General features: G+C 36.7%; 1 protein-coding gene across 1 annotated transcript in view; it reads left to right on the forward strand.

The window, feature by feature from the left end:
- The first annotated feature begins 201 nt into the window (after positions 1–201).
- LOC127875161 (sulfide:quinone oxidoreductase, mitochondrial-like) overlaps positions 202–21,742 on the forward strand; it is a 32,355-nt gene continuing 10,814 nt past the window's right edge. Inside the window, exons 1-7 of the mRNA XM_052420019.1 lie at positions 202–771; positions 4,584–4,754; positions 6,305–6,358; positions 10,059–10,256; positions 10,868–10,971; positions 16,805–16,910; positions 19,639–19,828. Of these exons, the coding sequence (XP_052275979.1) occupies positions 586–771; positions 4,584–4,754; positions 6,305–6,358; positions 10,059–10,256; positions 10,868–10,971; positions 16,805–16,910; positions 19,639–19,828 (1,009 nt within the window). The 5' untranslated portion in view covers positions 202–585. The remainder of the gene's footprint in view (positions 772–4,583; positions 4,755–6,304; positions 6,359–10,058; positions 10,257–10,867; positions 10,972–16,804; positions 16,911–19,638; positions 19,829–21,742) is intronic.

The following is a 21,742-nucleotide window of genomic DNA, read 5'->3' on the forward strand; positions in this document are numbered from 1 at the left end:
TTAAAACTGTCTCCTTTTCAAATCAGTAAAACCGGCATTCAGAGTTTACGTCACTAAAAGTCATTTTCCTGTCACGTCACGTCATCATAGCGTCGCATAACGCATGATAGGGGCGAAGCTTCAACCTATTAGTTTCAGCATGCAGCCACGTTTACAAATCGACCGCCGCTATGTAAAAAGAAACACAGTGCATTCCATATTGCATTGGTCTTATTTATTTTACATATGGCATGCATATGCAGTTGGGTTTAATGTTCTGTTTACAATACACGTGGATATAGAATACAAAGCAGTGTCGTCTGCGGTTTAAAGTCATTGTTAAAGGCTAAATGCACTACATTGCGAAATTAACGTCTGAGTCATTTAGTTGAATTAATCGTGTTTACTTCCTTTTTCTAGCCGTCGAAATAGACTGCACGATTTATTGGATAAAATGATAACAGTGCATATGCGAGCCACGCACATACGTGTTTTCAGTGGGGTTTAACATTACATTTGCGAACAGAAAGTGGATACGTGAAGACGTTCACCATATTGTTGTGTGTAACGGTAGTCTTCATTGGTGCACGGACGAACTCGAGCGTCATGACGACAAAAGCGGTGACAGGTGCATGCGTCCTCGCGCAATTTTCGCGTAGCTATGCCACACAAGGAGGAATGAAACACTACAAGGTTCTAGTCGCCGGAGGGGGGACGGGAGGTCTCGCGGTTGGGGCGCGTGCCAGACGGTCACTGGGGGCGGGGCAGGTCGCCGTTGTGGAGCCATCCAAGGTAGTGAATACAGGAGGTCTATGTTATTAGCAGCGTTTTGCAATAACCGAATCCCAGCTGCTGACCCTTCGGGTCGCTGGGATCTGTACGTATGTACTCATACAAGTTCAAAGCAAAAAGAAATAGCCTAACAGGATGCTGCATGTATTGCATATTGTGAATCTCAGATGCATTGGCACTGTTCATTGATTAAGAGTTGTACAAGTGTGCTGCTATGCCAACAATCAAAAGTAAGAATGCAATGTTTACAGTTACATGCTCCCATCTATGGATTATTTTCAGGTTTATTGTTTACCATGAGCTATATGTATAATGTTACAAAGAGTGTGAATTTATTGTGGCCTCATGTTGTTATTGACGAAAATCGTGATTGTGTAACCCCAAGATTGTGAGGACACACATTGGTAATGTATGGCAGTATCAAGTTGACCTTGACACTCATGTTGAATACATAACATTCTAAGATTATAAGTGACACACATAGTGTATGGCTGTCTCTCCTATAATGATAGACACACTGTAAATGTATGGCTTAATTCATATTATCATTGCCTTACACTGAGAACTCACGACTGCCACAGGGTATGACTGACACCCACTGGTAATACAGCACAGACTCAGGTCAAGATTGCCACACACTGTGGAAGTATTGCAGACTAAAGTTAAACATGTAATTGACACGCACTGTAAATGTATTGCTGACTAAACTAATAATTGACACAATCTGTGAATGTAGTTCATACTAAGGTTATTATTGACACACACTGTAAATGTATTGCTGACTGAGGTTAATATTCACTCAGACTATGAATGTATTGCAGACTAAGTTTAAAATTAGCACACACTGTTGCTGTATTGCTGACTAAGTTTATAATTGACTCACACTGTAAATGTATTGCTGACTTAGGTTATAATTGGCACAATGTGAATGTATTTGAGGCTAAGGTTATACTTGACTGACACTGTGAATATTTTGCTCTTAAGTTATAAGTGACACACACTATGAATGTATTGCTGACTAAGGTTATAATTGACACACATTGTGAATGTATTTCTTACTAAGGTTATAATTGACACAATGTGAATGTATTGCTGACTGAGGTATATATTGACTCACACTGTGAATGTATTGCTGACTAAGATTGTAATTAACACACACTGTCAATGTATTGCTGTCTAACATTATAATTGACACACACTGTGAATGTATTGCTGACTAATGTTATAATTGACACACTGTGAATGTATTGCTGACTAAGGTTATGATTTACACACACTTCAAATGAATGTATTGCAGGCTAAGGTAATTATTGACACACACTGTTAATGTATTGCAGACTAATGTTATAATTAACACACACTGTCAATGTATTGCTGACTAAGATTATAATTGACACACACTGTGAATGTATTGCTGACTAATGTTATAATTGACGCACTATGAATGTATTACTGACTGAGGTTATAATTGACACACTGTGAATGTATTGCTGACTAATTTTATAATTGACAGTCACACACTGTATTGCTGACTAAGGTTATAACTGAAACTCACTGTGACTGAATGTATTGCTGACCAAGGTTATAATTGACACACTGTGAATGTATTGCTGGCTAAGGCTATTATTGATACCCTGTGAATAGTATTGGTGACTAAGGTTATAATTGACTAACTGTGAATGTATTGCTGTCAGACTAAGAATAATATTGACTCACACTGTGAATGTATTGCTGACTGAGGTTATAATTGACAAATGCTGTATATGCATTGCTTACTAAGGTTATAATTAACAAAATGTGAATGTATTGTTGACTAAGGTTATAACTGACACTCACTGTGAATGAATGAATGTATTGCTGGCTAAGGTTATAATTGACAAACTGTGAATGTATTGCAGGTTAAGGTTATAATTGCCACACACTGTGAATGTATTGCTGACTAAGGCTATAATTGACACTGTGTGAATAGTATTGCTGACTAAGGTTATAATTGACACACTGTGAGTGTATTGCTGACTAAGAATAATATTGACACTAACTGTGAATGCATTGGTGATTAAGGCTATAATTGACAACCTGTGAATAGTATTGCTGACTAAGGTTCTAATTGAAAGGTATTGTGAATGTATTGCTTACCAAGGTTATAATTGACACACACTGTGAATGTATTGCTGACTTAGGTTATAATTGACTCACACTGTGAATGCATTGCTGACTCAGGTTATAAATTGCAGACATTGTTAATGTATTGCTTTCTAAGGTTATAATTGACTCACACTGTAAATGTATTGCAGGCTAAGGTTATGATTGACACACACTGTGAGTGTATTGCTAAGGTTAATTATAATTGACTCAATGTGAATGAACTGCTGACTAAGGTTATTATAAACACACTGTGAATGTATTGCTGACTAATTTTACAATTGACACACTGTGAATGTATTGCTTACTAAGGTTATAATTGACACACACTGTGAATGTATTTCTGGCAAAGGTTATAATTTACACACTGTGAATGTATATCTAATTAAGGTTATAATTGACACTCACTGTGAATGAATTGCTGAAAAAGATTATAATTGACACACACGAAATATGCAGGGCTGACTTATGTTATAATTGACACACTGTGAATGCATTGGTGACACATTGTATAACTGACACACACTGGGTGTATTTGTGACAAAGGGTATTATTGCCACACATTGTGAAAGCATTGCTGACTAAGGTTATAATTGGCACAATGTGAATGTATTGCATGCTAAGGTTATAATTGACACACACTGTGAATGTATTGCTGACTAAGTTTTTTACACACTGTGAATGTATTGCTTTCTAAGATGATAATTGACACATATTGTGAATGTATTGCTGACTAAGTAAAGGTTATAAGTGACACACTGTGAATGTATTGCTGACTAAGGTTATAATTGACATATTGTGATTTTTTTGCTGACTAAGGCTATAATTGACACACTGTGAATGTATTGCAGGCTAAGTTTATTATTGCAACACACTTTGAATGTATTGCTGACTAAGATTATAATTGACACATATTGTGTAGTATTGCTGACTAAGGTTAAAATTGACACACTCTGAATGTATTGCTGACTGAGGTTATAATTGACACACACTCTGAATGTATTGCAGGCTCATGTCGTAATTGACACACTGTGAATTATTGCTGACTAAGGTTGTTATGGACACACACTGTGATTTTATTGCTGACTAAAGTTGTGATAGACACACACTGAGAGTGTATTGGAGGCTAATATTATAATTGTAACACTTGGAGACAAAGGTTATGATTTATACACACTTGGACTATATAATGTTTTGCAGAATAAGGTTATTATATATAATATATTGTGAATTTGTGACAGTATCAGATAATATTTGAATTACGCTGTGAATGTATGGCAGACTTAGGTTATAATTTACACAAATGTTTATTGTTTGGCAAAATCAGATAAGGATTGACACACACTCTCAATGTATTTCACACCTAATTAATAATTGGCACACACTGTGAATGTATTGCAGACTAATGATATGATTAACACTCACTGTGAATGTATGAAAGTACCAGATATTAAAATGATTGACCCCTTTGAATGTATGGCTATCTCAGATTATGATTGATTATAATGATATACTGTAAATATGTGACAGTAAATGAATGGCTATGATGGGTAATGATAAGCACATTCTGTGATTGTACAACAGACTCGGACTTGAATTATATAGTATAAACCATAATGTTCTATGGATTGCAGTAACATTTCCATTAGTCCAGGTCCTGTTGATTTCAGGAACATTTCTATCAGCCTTTGTGGACCCTAGTAGGGGCTGGGATGAAAAGGCCCGAACAATCAATGGCCCTCATGAAGGATCTGGTTCCAAGCGGCCTTGACCTATTTGAGCAAGGGGTTCGGGAGTTTGATCCAGACAAGAATAACATAACACTAACCAATGGAGAAAAGGTAGCCTAATATACTAGTAATTATCCCCACGTTTTTCGGAGAAAAAGTGGGGATATTGTATTGATGTGCGTCTGTCCATCCGTCCGTCCTGGCCACCTGCTCCTCCTACACTATTAGCACTAGAACCTTGAAACTTACATACATAGTAGCTATGAGCATATGTGCGACGGTGCCAGTGACGGAATGTTGATCTGACCCCTGGGTCAAAAGTTATGGGGGTTGGGGCGGGGCCAGGTGAGAGATTTTCACTCATTTTTTAATGTTATTTTACATTAACTTCTTCATTTTTGCACCGATTTACTTCAAATGGATACTGAGCCTCTCTTATGACAATACGGTCAATCTCAATTATGCATGGCCCCATAACCAACCCTGGGGCGCCACGGCCACATAGGCCACGCCAACCCAAAATTGCCTTTTACTATAATTTCTTCATTTCTACACCGATTCACTTCAAATTGATACTGAACCTCTCTTATGACAATACGGTCAATCTCAGCTATGCATGGCCCCATTACCAACCCTAGGGCACCCCCCTCCCCGCCCACATAGGCCACACCCACCCAAAATTGCCTTTTACTATAATTTCTTCATTTCTACACCGATTCACTTCAAATTGATACTGAAACTCTCTTATGACAATACGGTCAATCTCAGCTATGCATGGCCCCATTATCAACCCTATGGCGACCCGCCCACATAGGCCACGCTCACCCAAAATTGCCTTTTACTATAATTTCTTCATTTCTACACCAATTCACTTTAAATTGATACTGAACCTCTCTTATGACAATACAGTTAATCTCAACTATGCATGGCCCCATTACCAACCCTGGGGCACCCCGCCCACATAGGCCACGCCCACCCAAAATTGCCTTTTACTACAATTTCCTTATTTCTACACCGATTCACTTCAAATTGATACTGAACCTCTTTTATGACAATACAGTCAATATCAACTATGCATGGCACCATTACCAACCCTGGGGCGCCCCGCCCACATAGGCCACGCCCACCCAAAATTGCCTTTTACTATAATTTCTTTATTTCTACACAGATTTACTTCAAATTGATACTGAACATCTCTTATGACAATACGGTCAATCTTAACTATGTATGGCCCAATTACCAACCCTGGGGCGCCCCACTCATAATAGGCCACACCCACCCAAAATTGTCTTTCACTATAATTTCTTCATTTCTACGCCGATTCACTTCTTATTGTTACTGAACTTCTCTTATTTCAATACGGTCAATCTCAACTATGCATAGCCCCATTACCAACCCTGGGGCGACCCAAGGTCAAACATGCGGCGTGGGGATATGCGTCTGCCTCTGCCGCGCCATTTCTAGTTTCCATGATGCTTTGTGAATCAATATTGATTCCAAGAAATATCCTCTATTTCAACCTCAAAAACTCTGTGTTCATTTGTTACATACACTGCATTTGTTCAACATTATGGAGTCTAATGGTAACTCAAAAGTGGATGTTCAACAACTGTTGTATCCACTTTACTATCAATGCGCTGACACCAGATTTTCTGTTTCAGATCAGCTATGACTATCTGGTGGTGGCACTGGGAATTCAGCTCGACTTAAATAAGGTACCAATATGCATGTTGCTGCTCATGTTAAAGGTCTTCTGCTGTTCTGACCACTTATTTCAAGTATTTATATGAGCCTTGTTCTGAGAAAACTGGGCATTATGCATGTGCATAAAGTGTCATCCTAGATTAACTTGTGCAGTCTGCACAGGCTAATCAGGGACGACACTTTCCGCTTTCTTGGAATTTTTAGTTTCAATGAATTCCCTCCTTACCGAAAATCAAGTTAAGGCGGAAAGTGTCATCCCTGATTAGCCTGTGCGGACTGCACAGGCTAATCTGGGATGACACTTAACGCACATGCATTAAGTCCAGTTTTCTCAGAACACGACTCATATAGTTCTTTATTTGTCCATATCATCAGTTTACTGTGAAACTGTTACTTCTTTACATTTGTTTATGAGATGGATAGGAGGACATCATTTTGTTGTATTTTAAATACAGCCTAGTTATTAAGTGAAGAGTTATATACATATTGTCAACATTATGGCTTGGTATATGAATTACAGATTCTGTAAACAGATATTGAATACAAACACCCAAATATGGACTTTTTTCTCACTTTTGTATGGCGAATTTAAACTTTGTTGATAATGAAGATGTTTGGGGGTTGCTTATAACCTTGAAAGTACATTCTGATTTACATATTGGTTCTTTTAGCTGTTGTAAAATAAGATCAAATTGCATTTATTTGCCTTGGCAAAGTCACAAAAATTGTAATAATGTTATATCCGGGAGTGATTTTTATTATATCAATTACTGCCAGCTTAAAATAGGATCTACTTCACTTTTATATGGTGAACTTAAACTTTGTTGATAATATAGATGTCTGAGGGTAGATTATAACCTTGAAAGTACATTCTGATTAACATATTGGTTATTTCAGCTCTGTTAAATAAGATCAAAATTGCATTAACTTGCGTTAGCAAACTCACAAAAATTGTTATAATGTTAAATCCGGGATTTTTTTTTTTATCAATTACTGTCAGCTTAAATAGTATCTACTTATTATTTGCAAGTGCTGAATTGTTTTATGATAAACAGATACAAAACTAAATATTTACTGAAACTGGTGTTAAATTATGAATACATGAACAATCGGCATGACTGTTGAAGTGTATTATGTGTAAATGATGACCTGTCCATGAACGGAAAAATAGGAATGTTTCTTATAAATATGTTACCATTGTTGTCATGGAAATGTAAGAATAATTTAAAATTTAACTTTTTTATGAAAAACATTTTTATGCTCCCCCAAAAATGTTTGGGGGGAGCATATAGTCGCCCCTTCGCCTGTCCGTCCATCCATCCGTCCGTCTGTCCGTCCGTGTGTCCGTCCGTGCACAATTTTTGTCCGGGCTATTTCTCAGCAACTAATGACCGAAATTCAATGAAACTTTATGGGAAGCTTCACTACCAGGAGGAGATGTGCATATTATCAGCGGGTTCTGGTCGGATGATTTTTCACAGAGTTATGGCCCTTTGAAATTTTCCATTAACTGTACATATAGTGCAATTCTTGTCCGAGCTATTTCTCAGCAACTAATGACCGGAATTCAATTAAATTATATGGGAAGCTTCACTACCAAGAGGAGATGTGCATATTATCAGGTGGTTCTGGTCGGATGATTTTTCACAGAGTTATGACCCTTTGAAATTTTCCATTAACTGTACATATAGTGCAATTCTTGTCCGGGCTATTTCTCAGCAACTAATGACCGGAATTCAATGAAACTTTATGGGAAGCTTCACTTCTAAGAGGAGATGTGCATATTATCAGCTGGTTTTGGTCAGATGATTTTTCACAGAGTTATGGCCCTTTGAAATTCTCCATTGTACATATAGTGCAATTCTTGTCCGAGCTATTTCTCAGCAACTTATTACGGGAATTCAATGAAACTTTATGGGAAGCTTCACTACCAAGAGAAGATGTGCATATTATCAGCTGGTTCTCGTCGGATGATTTTTCACAGAGTTATGGCCCTTTGAAATTTTCCATTAACTGTACATATAGTGCAATTCTTGTCTGGGCTATTTCTCAGAAACTAATGACCGGAATTCAATGAAACTTTATGGGAAGCTTCACTACTAAGAGGAAATGTGCATATTATCAGCGGGTTCTGGTCAGATGATTTTTCACAGAGTTATGGCCCTTTGAAATTCTCCATTGTACATATAGTGCAATTCTTGTCCGAGCTATTTCTCAGCAACTTATTACGGGAATTCAATGAAACTTTATGGGAAGCTTCACTACCAACAGGAGATGTGCATTATCAGCAGGTTATGGTCGGATGATTTTTCACAGAGTTATGGCCCTTTGAAATTTTCTATAAACTGTACATATAGTGCAATTCTTGTCCGGGCTATTTCTCCCCAACTACTGACTGGAATACAATGAAGCTTTATGGGAAGCTTAACTACCTTGAGGAGATGCGCATGTTATTAGTGGGTTCTGTTTAGATGATTAATTTAGAGAGTTATGGCCCTTTGAAATTTTTAAGTTGCTAAACCATCCATCGTATTATTTTGTCCAAAGTTATGCCCCTCAAGACGTTTCCTTTTATCTGAATATATAGTGCAATATTGTGACAAAAAAACCTTTGGGGAGCATCACCTGTCTCCGACGTTTTCTTGTTATATTAGAACATGTAACCTAGTCCTTCAAATATTAAGTCTTAATAGTGAAACAAACAACAACTATACCACTTATAGCCACTTGTTACTTACAGCATACTTATATTGAGATTGAAAATTGTACATACAATGCACACAGAGAAAAACTATTGCTGTAATCTAGAAAAAAAGTGTAACATGCAATATATCTATGCACGAAAAGTTGTTTTAATAAGAAAGCAATCCAATTGTTGTGCCATAGTAACACAACTGAAAAGAAAATACATTCTTATTTGTTAAAATGATAATCAGCATTTTACATACTAAAGTATATTTTGTGTTTTTTCTGCAAAAGTTTTAACATAAATTTTCAAGTCAAGTTTAAATTTCCAGTTCACAAAAAGGGAATGGCTTTTTAGTTTTAGTTAAAACCTATTTATTTTAGCTTGCTTCGAAAGCTTCAGGCTTATTAAAACGCACTCTAGTCCGTTTCCTGGGCCTAGAACCAGTACTTGGTGTCTTTGGTGGAGATGTTAAGAATGCTCCCACAATGGAGATCGAACCTTGACCTCCCGTTTGCTAGGCTGACACCATATCCATTACACCATGGCGACCATCAATGCCTTTTTCATAAGAAGCAGTCAGAAAATTATAGATCCTAGAAGAAAAAAATATATTATGATCTATATCACGATGACTGGGTATATTGATGATATTATGAATTGTTTACCACATTTGTTTCAGATTGAAAAGGCAAACCGTTGTGATCCATTTTTCATTCAAATTAAAGAACAGTAACCTTAAACTTTCTTCAATAACAGTCATTGCCCTTTGTTGTTTTTGTATTATGCAACTTTTCAGGGCTATATCTCAGATACTGTACAAGACTTCAACATGAAACTTCATGGGTGTATAGATATCAATAAGGAAAATTGCAATGCATGCATAAAAACAAAAACCCTACAATGTGTTATTGTACAGTTATTGCCCTGTTCATCCATCTGCATATTGAGAGTAATTTGTATTGTATATATATTATATATATTTGGTGGGGAAATTAATTAAACATATTGAAGCACTCTTTCAGGTAGAGGGATTGGTGGACGCGCTGAAGGAGGACAAGACGGTGTGCACAAACTATCACCGAGATCACGTAAAGAAGACATTTCCAGCCATTCAGAGTTTCAAGGGAGGAAATGCAATCTTCACGTTTCCCAACACGCCCATAAAGTGTGCAGGGGCGCCACAGAAAATCATGTACCTTGCAGAAGACTACTGGAAAAGGGTATAAATTGTCATATTCATGTGTTAACAATTCAGTTAAAATGTTCCCTGTTTTCGTTTTGAAACCCAGACACCTGGGATTTTCATATAACTTGCAATCAAAGATCAGCATGATAAGACCAAGTATGGCAAGCAATAAGCATTTCCAGTGGTCAAAGGTAAAAGTAAAAATATAAGGTCAATTGTCAATTTTTTGTAAATTGATACTTGACTTTTTTTCCATAGCATAACTTTGTTAAGCACAGATGGATTCTCAAATATTTATGGGTTAGTGATCAGCATGATTGTCATGTTTAAGAACCAGTTCACTGGGTCTAAGGTCAATGGAAAAAATAAATGTCAAGGTCACAATTTATGGTCGAAGTTAAAGGCCTGTTTAACCCTTTTACCACTCAGATATACATTTTGACCTTTTGAAGTTTTTTTAGAAAAAAGACAACAACAGAATTTTTTCTAAGATTCAAGTTTTTAAGACTATTTCCAACACTAAGATACTGGTGAGCTGAGTTACTCGCAGGCTGTTCTGGTTTTATGCAGGTTGCATATAGCCAATTCCACTATGCTTCTGAGTGGGAAACACCTTGTACATGATTGTATGCACCTTTTTTCCAGCACGGGGTTAAGGACAGAAGCAACATCATGTACCAGACAGCACTGTCTGTGATCTTCGGAGTGCCCAAGTACGCCGCCAGTCTCATGAAAGTGGTCGAGAGAAAGTAGGTTTTAAATCATTCCAGCTTTTACAACGAATATTTTAACTTCACTGACAGCTTTTACTATAAATTAATTTTCCAGTCATTGATAAAGGTGATACATTTATGTTAGCTTAGGCCCTTTTGCATGTTGTCAAAATTTTATGATTGAGCTTTTTATGCCCCTCAAGGGTGGCATATAGTTTTTATGCTCTCCGAAATAAAATTTAGGTGGAGCATATAGTTGCCAGTTTGTCCTTCCTTACTTCCTTACTTCCTTCTGTCACACTTTTGCTACCGTTTCTCATAGCGCCTTCAATACTTTACCAAGCGCTTTTATATTTGGCATGTAGGTACCTTGCATGGACCTCTACCTTTTGATGAGGTTTGAGGTCACTGGGGTCAAGGTCAAGGTCACCGAGGCTAATAATAGACTTCCTTTTGTCACACTTTTGCTACCGTTTCTCATAGCACCTTCAATACTTTACCAATCGCTTTTATATTTGGCATTTAGGTACCTTGCATGGACCTCTACCTTTTGATGAGGTTTGAGGTCACTGGGGTCAAGGTCAAGGTCACCGAGGCTAATAATAGACTTCCTTCTGTCACACTTTTGCTACGTTTCTCATAGCGCCTTCAATACTTTACCAATCGCTTTCATATTTGGCATGTAGGTACCTTGCATTGACCTCTACCTTTTGATGAGGTTTGAGGTCACTGGGGTCAAGGTCAAGGTCACCGAGGCTAATAATAGATTTTTTTAGGTGTTAATTAACACATACATTGACAAAGCGCATCATCGGGGAGCATCCATCAGTTTCACTGATATTCTTGTTTAACTGTCTGTCGGACCGTCAGTCTGTCTTTCCATCAGTCAGTCTGTCCGTCTGTCCGAAAACTTTAACATTGGTCATCACTTTTGCAATATTGAAGATAGCAACTTGATATTTGGCCTGCAGGTGTATCTCATGGAGCTGCACATTTTGAGTGGTGAAAGGTCAAGGTCATCCTTCAAGGTAAAATATATGGCTTTAAAGCGGCGCAGAAGGGGGCATTGTGTTTCTGACAAACACATCTCTTGTGTAAAGAAGTTTTTGCTGTTTGTATAATATTTCATTTTGTCTAAGCTATGTGCAAAACTCCTACATGTTGCTTTGGATTTTTGTGAAACCATTACTGAATGATTATCTCCAATTTAATATTCACAAGGTTTCTCAATAGAGATATTTTGAAAGGAGTTATTGCCCTTTCTAAAAAAATACTTTCTGTGTGCAAATCCCCCCTCCCACATTATACACGCAATTTTTGTCAAACTTTGCAAAGGGTTTTTATTTCCAAGTTTTACTTAGAATATTGTCAAGGTTTTGCCATTGAGTTGTTCTTGAGAAGCTAGTGTCGTTTGTTTAAAATTGCATATAAAAACTTTTACAGAATAATAAGTGCTAACAAACATATTTTCAAGGTTTTATATAGGTTTTATTTTTTAAAGAGTAAAGGTCCTTTGTTTAAATTACTGCCAGGGCCTTGTTATTGTAGTTGTATTGTTTTGTTTTTTTAAATATTAAATTGCGAATTCGTAGTGAACGGTTTCAACAACAATGCAATAAGAAGTTTGCAGGGGAAGCACTGTCTGTCACAGATTCTTACTTATTTTTAAAGCAAAGTCACTCATGTTTATACAAACAGCTAACAGGCAGTTGGTATCATCATGCAATCTTGTGAATGCCTTTAAGCAGTTTTTATTTGTTTTATATTTGGCAAAGTTTCTATCAAGATAGTCTAGTTTAACATTTAGACATCCTTTTTATTGTTATGTTGAAACATGACATTTAGATGGAACAAAAAATAGCAGCAGAAAAATGCACTTAATATTGAAGAATCTCTGAACAAAACTTTTAATGTGACACTTGCAATTGTAATACTGGTATGATAAATTGTGTTGGTCGTATTAAACAAAAATTACGAAATCATTAATTTACAGATATGTTTACACTATTTAAGGTAAATTAATTTATTGTTCAGGTTTCAACATAACACTTTGTTAGAAGTCATTAACCTGAAAACAGATTTGCAGTTTGCTACTAGTGCAAATACCGTAACATTTATAATTGCATGATACCAATGTCTTTTTTGTATGTGGAACAAAAAGGTGAATGCTAAATATAGATTTGTTGTTCTTATGAAACCATTTAATAAAAAGGAAAGTTGATTTATCATGAGTGTATCTTACTAAACGTATATTTTTTAGAAGTCACACATCAACCATGGAAATCTATTGAAGATGCTTGTAGATGAACAATGGATCGATGATTATGTTTTTATGGCGAAGATCATGCTACTGTAGTTGTTATCATTATCATCACAAATTATATATTTTAAGGATTATAGTGTAAATACTGCATAAACAGAAACATTACATTTTTAAACAATTTTCAAAACAATAAAATGAATTGATGTCAAATTTTGCTTTTCTTTATAACAAAAAGCTACACAAGAGATTATAATTATTGAGTATCAAGGTTGAGTGTTAACCATTGTGTATCTCATCAAAGCTTTTATGTACGATACCATATTTCCATACAGCTACATCTTCATTTTGGCATCATCAGTGGCATACCTTTCATCTTTTGAACTCATTTACTAAGAAAAGAGGTCATTTTGCACATAGGGAGCTTTTTTAAGTATTAAAGAAAGGTAACAATTTGGTTTCAGTATAAGTGCTTGTATCATATTGTGTTTTACCTTGTCAGGCAACACCTGCAGAATTTTTAGCCGGATTTTTTTCGAAAAAATCTCGGCTTATAGATTGATGTTGTCGGGCGGGCGGGGGGGGGCGGGCGGGCGGGCGGGGTGGCGGCGTGCTCGAAAATGTTAAAGTTCTTATTTCATGGTATAACTTTGGTATGCTTGGACCTAGAGTCTTCAAACTTGACATGAAGGTTGGCCAGGATTAACAGATGACCACTGGTCATTTCAAGGTCATTCATTTGAAGGTCAAGGTCACTGTGACCTTCAATATAAAAAATGTTAAAGTTGTTATAACTTTGGTATGCTTGGACCTAGAGTCTTGAAACTTGACATGAAGGTTGGCCATAACTAGTTAGTAACCACTGGTCATTTCAAGGTCATTCATTTGAAGGTCAAGGTCACTGTGACCTTGAATGTAAAAATGTTAAAGTTCTTATTTCATGGTATAACTTTGGTATGCTTGGACCTAGAGTCTTCAAACTTGACATGAAGGTTGGCCAGGATTAACAGATGACCACTGGTCATTTCAAGGTCATTCATTTGAAGGTGAAGGTCACTGTGACCTTCAATATAAAAATGTTAAAGTTGTTATAACTTTGGTATGCTTGGACCTAGAGTCTTGAAACTTGACATGAAGGTTGGCCAGAACTAGTAAGTAACCACTGGACATTTCAAGGTCATTCATTTGAAGGTCAAGGTCACTGTGACCTTGAATGTAAAAATGTTAAAGTTGTTATAACTTTGGTATGCTTGGACCTAGAGTCTTGAAACTTGACATGAAGGTTGGCCAGAACTAGTAAGTAACCACTGGACATTTCAAGGTCATTCATTTGAAGGTCAAGGTCACTGTGACCTTGAATGTAAAAATGTTAAAGTTCTTATTTCATGTTATAACTTTGGTATGCTTGTACCTAGAGTCTTCAAACTTGAAATAAAGATTGGCCAGTACTAGAAGATGACCACTGGTCATTTCAATGTCATTCATTTGAAGGTCAAGGTCACTGTGACCTTAAATGTTAAAATGTTAAAATTGTTATAACTTTGGTATGCTTGGACATAGAGTCTTCAAACTTGACATGAAGGTTTGCAAGCACACTTAGATGACCACTGGTCATTTCAAGGTCATTCATTCTAAGGTCAAGGTCACTGTGACCTTGAATGTAAAAATGTTAAAGTTCTTATAACTTTGGTAGGTAAAAATGTTAAAGTTCTTATTCCATGTTATAACTTTGGTATGCTTGTACCTAGAGTCTTCAAACTTGACATAAAGGTTGGCCAGTACTAGAAGATCACCACTGCTCATTTCAATGTCATTCATTTGAAGGTCAAGGTCACTGTGACCTTCAATGTTAAAATGTTAAAATTGTTATAACTTTGGTATGCTTGGACCTAGAATCTCAAACTTGACGTAAAGGTTTGCAAGCACACTTAGATGACCACTGGTCATTTCAAGGTCATTCATTTCAATGTCATTCATTTGAAGGTCAAGGTCACTGTGAACTTAAATGTTAAAATGTTAAAATTGTTGTAACTTTGGTATGCTTGGACCTAGAATCTCAAACTTGACGTAAAGGTTTGGGAGCACACTTAGATGACCACTGGTCATTTCAAGGTCATTCATTTGAAGGTCGAGGTCACTGTGACCTTGGATGTAAATATGTTAAAGTTGTTAATACTTTGGTATGCTAAGACCTAGAGTCTTCAAACTTGATATGAAGGTTGGCCAGAACTAGTAGATGACCACTGGTCATTTTAAGGTCAAGGTCACCGTGACCTTGAATGTAAAAATGTTAAAATTCTTATTTCATGGTATAACTTTCTTATGCTTGGACTTACAGTCTTCAAACTGGACATGAAGGTTGGCCAGCACTAGTAGATGACAATTGGTCATTTTAACTCTTTCTTACATTTGATAATGAAATTGATGGAAACTTCAAACAATATGTTACTAATTTGCTAATAAAAAAATTGAGATCAAACTTTCCTAATTGTCAATTCAAGTTCATATTTGTGACCTTAAATGTTATTGTTGTTCATGTATATGCATGCATTCAAAACATAACACAAGGTTTGCTCATGCCTTGAAAAGTACTTACATTTCATTTTGACCTTTGAACAATATTTCAGTAATTTAAGTATTGCATTGACAAAAACACGAAAGGTACTTTCCTGTCATTTAAATCAAAAATCCGGCTTCAATGCGGTCATCTCCGACCGCGGAACTCTTGTATGTTATTAAAATTGTGTCCTAGTTTGGTTGTCTTTAGAAAAATGGGGTCATTACCAGAGTGATTCAGTTGTTTTTAACCAGGTTTTCCGAAGGAAAAAACTGGTTATTAGATTGGCGAATGCGGGCGGGCTGGCTGGCTGGCGGGCTGGCTGGCTGGCGGGCTGGCGGGCTGGCGGAATAAGCTTGTCCGGGCCATAACTATGTCGTTCATCGTCAGATTTTAAAATCATTTGGCACATTTGTTCACCATCATTGGACGGTGTGTCGCGCGAAATAATTACGTCGATATCTCCAAGGTCAAGGTCACACTTTGAGTTCAAAGGTCAAAAATGGCCATAAATGAGCTTGTCCGAGCCATAACTATGTCGTTCATCGTCAGATTTTAAAATCATTTGGCACATTTGTTCACCATCATGGGACGGTGTGTTCCACGAAAGAATCACGTCAATATCTCCAATGTCAAGGTCGCCACGACTAAAAATAGATTTAAAAAAAAAAAAAAACTTACAAAAGGGGTTAATTTTTTTTGTCATTTCAAAAGTTCAGTTTGAGTTTTCTCCCTTTATCAGATTTTTTTTTCACAATGAAAACCTGGCTTTGTGACAATTTTGTCCCTTGTTATAACATTCATCTTCATTATATGGTTTTTTCCTCCTTCTTTGCTCCTTGTATACAAATGCTTGCTATTGTGAGTTTCTCAACACTCTGGTACTGTCTCAAGAAAATTCACAATGGTAAGTTGAAAGAATAATGTGGATTTGTGCAGCTTTACATTTCATACAGTTTCAGCATTTGTTGAGAGGGCCTAAAATAAGTATATTGGTTATCAATGTCCCTGGTTAATACATAGTAGGTTACAGTATTTTATTGATGTTCCAGAAACATTGTGTTAAACCTGCGACGCAGCCTTACGTCTGTCGATCACATGAAGAAGACGGCAACGTTTGATCTGTTGGACAAGAAAGGGGAAAAAGAAACCATCAATGTAACTTATTTAGGATACTTTTTTTTTTTCATTCATCCCTGAAAGGTGTATGGATATTGAAATGGATGGTGTCATTTCATACATGTGTGCGTGCATCTGTTGGTTGCATTCACAACAGTTGCATGATATGAAACTGTTAGTGGGCAATCTGAATGTGAATGGCATTTCAAAATAACATGTGACAGATGTGACGTGATTGTATATCTTTCTTGTGTACTTCAACTTAAATGAGCCAAATATATCTTAAAAGAAACAGACTTGAAATAATTGTTTAATGCAAATACTTAAGATGAACAAAAGTCAATCTGAATAAATTGCAGAGCATTTTTAAAGGGCATCAGATCTTATGTGAGAAAATGATATTGATTGCATGTGTCGGAAATGCATTCAATCTGTTTACATTTTTGAAAGCAAGTTTTTTTATTGAATATTCCATTACTTACTTTGTTATACCCCCATTACCATTGTTAATGGGGACTATATAGGAGTCACTTTGTCGGTCTGTCTGTCCCAAAAATTTCATCTGATCTTCACCAAACTTGGCCAGAAGTTGTATCTAGATGATGTTTAGATAAAGTTTGAATATGGGTCATGCCGGATCAAAAACTAGGTCACTGGGTCACTAAGTGCATTTTAAACCAAAAGTTTGTCCAAACCATAACTATGTCATTTATCGTTAGATTTTAAAATGACTTGGTACATTTGTTCACCGGAAAATGGTTCAGATCGGTGAAAAATCATGGCCGCCAGTGGGCGGGGCATTTTTCTCTATATGTACATGAAACTTGACCAGGATGTTTGTCTGGTCAATATCTAGGTCAAGTTTGATATTAGGTAAAGATTGAATGAAACGACTCCTCAGGTGAGCAAACTAGGACCATCTTGGCCCTCTTGTTCTCTATATGTATATAGTGAAAACATGTGAACACTCTAGAAGTCACATTTTTGGCCCAATTTTCATGAAATTTGGTCAGAACATTTGTTTCCTTGATATGAGAGTTGAGTTTGAAAATGGTTCCGGTCAGTTGAATAACATGGCTGCCGGGGGGGGGCAGTTTTCTTATATTTATATAGTAAAAAAAGCTTGTAAACACTAGAAGTCACATTTTTGCCCAATCATGAAACTTGGTGAAAAGATTTGTTTTATATATATCTCAGATGAGTTTGCAAATGGTCCCAATCGGTCAAAAAACATGGCTGTCAGGGGGGGTGGGGCAGTTTTCCTTACATGTATGTAACTAGAGAGAAACCTTGTGATTGAACACTATAGAAGTCACATTTGTTTGCCTAATCATTGTGAAACTTAGTCAATACATTGGTTTTATTGATTTCTCGGACAAATTGGAAAATGGCTCAGATCGGTGAAACACACTTTTTAGCTCACCTGATTGCTCAGGTGGGGTTTTAGGATTGGTCTTTGTCCGCCATCCGCCCGTCCACATTTGTTTTGTAAACACTCTAGCATTCACATTTCTCAAGCATTCTTTATCAAAGTTGCTGACAGATCTCAGTCAAGTTTGATAATGAGCAAAATCGCGTAATTAATGCCATAATTATTGCCCTTAGATTGTCCAAATTTTCATTATATTATACAAAATCCTTGTAAAAACTCTAGAGGTCACAATTTTGTTTCAGATTTTATGAATCTTGGTCATAATATTTATTTTTGTAAGCAAAGTTTGATGTTTGGTAAGAGGGGTCAACTCAAAATATAGGTCACCAGGTCAAATCTTACAAAAACAAAAACACTCCATACGCCAGAGTTTTGGTTCAATAATGATGAAACTTGACCAGGATGTTTGTCTGGACAATATCTTGGTCAAGTTTGACGTTTGGTTAAGATTGAATGAACCGACTCAGGTGAGCAAACTAGGGCCATGTTGGCCCTCTTGTTTTATAACATGGTCAACAGGAAGTTCTTATATCAGTCATGTGTGGAGGATGGTCATATTACTCAGAATCAACTGTAAAGTAATCATTTTTAGTAAATTCAAATCAGATTCCACAAAACAAACAATTTGATACCAAGATGTAATATATTTTAATGCAACACAAACAGTAAAAAACATTTTTTACAAATATTAAGTGCGCATGCTCATGACGTCATTATTAATACGTCAAACGACAAAAGTCATATTCTTTCCTGCTAAAACTGCAGATTTTTAGTGATGTTTTCAATATTTCTTTCAAACGGGGACGAGGTATGATAAACAGAAAAACAGGTTACTGCCTGATCTTATTGTAATATATCAGGTTTGGCACGAATAAAATAATGGCTTGGCAAGCCTCGCTGTTGTATTATTCTAAGCCTTGCCTGATATATTACAAAAAGATCAGGCAGTAACCTGTTATTCTTTTTTTTCTTTTTTTATTTATTCAATATAATACATACAATGTATACATGTATATGATCATGCAACATAGTGATTGTACAAAGCAATAAAGTTCAGACATGTTATACAAGATATGCTCATATATATATTTTTTAATGAAAAATGTTATTCTCTATGTAGCTGATTCATTGGCACAGTGCATGATTACAGGGGTACCCTTATATTTTTGTTCTTGTTTTATGTTGGTCGTAATGTACAATCATATATTGGAAACAAAATTAAAATAAAGAATCAAACCAATTGCCAACTGTGAGTCTTTGACCCTGTGCTTGAACCAAATCCTGAAGAAAAGCCTGTGTCAAATAATTCTACAGCATTTGCCATGTTTATTTCAGTATGATTTCCTACATGTGGGCCCACCCCAATGCGCACCTGACGTATTGCGCAACTCGGCGACACCCCTCGTTGACGTAGATGGCTTCCTAGATGTGAACTTGAGCAACTGCCAGCACATAAAGTACCCCAACATCTTTGGTATCGGAGACTGTACCAACATACCCACCTCTAAGACGGCGGCTGCTGTTGGTTTGTTCTCCAGGGGGACAGAGTCCCAATATTATTATACCCCCACAAACGAAGTTTAGGGGGGTATATAGGAGTGAACTTGTCTGTCGGTCGGTCGGCGGTCGGTCTGTCTGTCTGTCGGTCCGTATTAAGTGTCCGCTCTCTAATTCAAGTAGTTTTCATCAGATCTTCACCAAACTTGGTCAGAAGTTGTATCTACATGATGTCTAGGCCAAGTTTGAAAATGGGCCTTGCCGAGTCAAAAACTAGGTCATGAGGTCACTAAGTGCGTTTTAAACATTCAGCATGTTGTCCGCTCTCTAATTCAAGTAGTTTTCATCCGATCTTCACCAAACTTGGTCAGAAGTTGTATCTAGATGATTTTAAGGCCAAGTTCAAACATGGGCCTTGCCCGGTCAAAAACTAGGTCACGGGGTCACTTAGTGCGTTTTTAGCTCATCTATTTTTTTTGTTTAAATTATGAGCTATTGTCATCACCTTGGCGTCGGCGTCGGCGTCCGGTTAAGTTTTGCGTTTAGGTCCACTTTTCTCAGAAAGTATCAATGCTATTGCCTTCAAACTTGGTAAACTTACTATCATGAGGGGACTGGGCAGGCAAAGTTAGATAACTCTGGCTTGCATTTTGACAGAATTATGTGCCCTTTTTTATACTTTGAAAATTGAAAATTTTGGTTAAGTTTTGCGTTTAGGTCCACTTTTCTCAGAAAGTATCAATGCTATTGCATTCAAACTTGGTACACTTACTTACTATCATGAGGGGACTGGGCAGGCAAAGTTAGATAACTCTGGCGTGCATTTTGACAGAATTATGTGCCCTTTTTATACTTAGAAAATTGAAAATTTTGGTTAAGTTTTGTGTTTAGGTCCATTTTATTCCTTAAGTATCAAAGCTATCACTTTCATACTTGCAACACTTACTAACTATCATAAAGGGACTGTGCAGGCAAAGTAATGTAACTCTGATTGGCATTTTGACAGAATTATGTGCCCTTTTTATACTTAAAAAATTAAAAATTTGGTTAAGTTTTGTGTTTAGGTCCACTTTATTCCTACAGTATCAAAGCTATTGCTTTCATACTTGCAACACTTATTAACTATCATAAGGGGACTGTGCAGGAAAAGTTATGTAACTCTGACTGGCATTTGGACGGAATTATGGGCCCTTTATACTTAGAAAATTGAAAATTTGGTTAAGTTTTGTGTTTTGGTCCACTTTACCCCTAAAGTATCATAGATATTGCTTTCATACTTGGAACACTCGCAAACTATCATAAGGGTACAGTAAAAGGACAAGTTGCATAACTCTGGTTGTCATTTTTACGGAATTATGGCCTTTTTTTTACTTAGTAACTTTGAATATATGGTTAAATTTTGTGTTTCGATCCACTTTACTTCTAAAGTATCAAGGCTATTGCTTTCAAACTTCAAATACTTTCATGATATCATGAGGTTACTGTACCTTGCAAGTTGAATTTTACCTTGACCTTTGAATGACCTTGACTCTCAAGGTCAAATTATTAAATTTTGCTAAAATTGCCATAACTTCTTTATTTATGATTAGATTTGATTGATACTTTGACAAAACTACTCTTACCTGACATACCACAATAGACTCCACCCAAACCATCCCGTGTGACCTCCAATCCCCTCCCCCCTCCCTCCCCCCCCCCTAATTTTTTTTTTTTTCTTTTTTTCTTTTTAAGATCATCTCACAAATGACCACAACACCCTCACACTATACCCCCCCCCACCCCACCCCCAAATTTTTTTTTTGAAACGGTTAAAAAACACAAATATTTATTTTTATTATTTTATGTTTAAAATACCGTCCAACCATCGCACCCAAGAATCCCCCCCCCACCCCCCCCTCCCCCCACCCGAATCCCCCCCCCCCTAAATTATTATTTTTTTTTT

Source organism: Dreissena polymorpha, chromosome 3 (assembly GCF_020536995.1).
Source record: "Dreissena polymorpha isolate Duluth1 chromosome 3, UMN_Dpol_1.0, whole genome shotgun sequence".
In the NCBI taxonomy this organism is placed as follows: Eukaryota; Metazoa; Mollusca; class Bivalvia; order Myida; family Dreissenidae; genus Dreissena; species Dreissena polymorpha.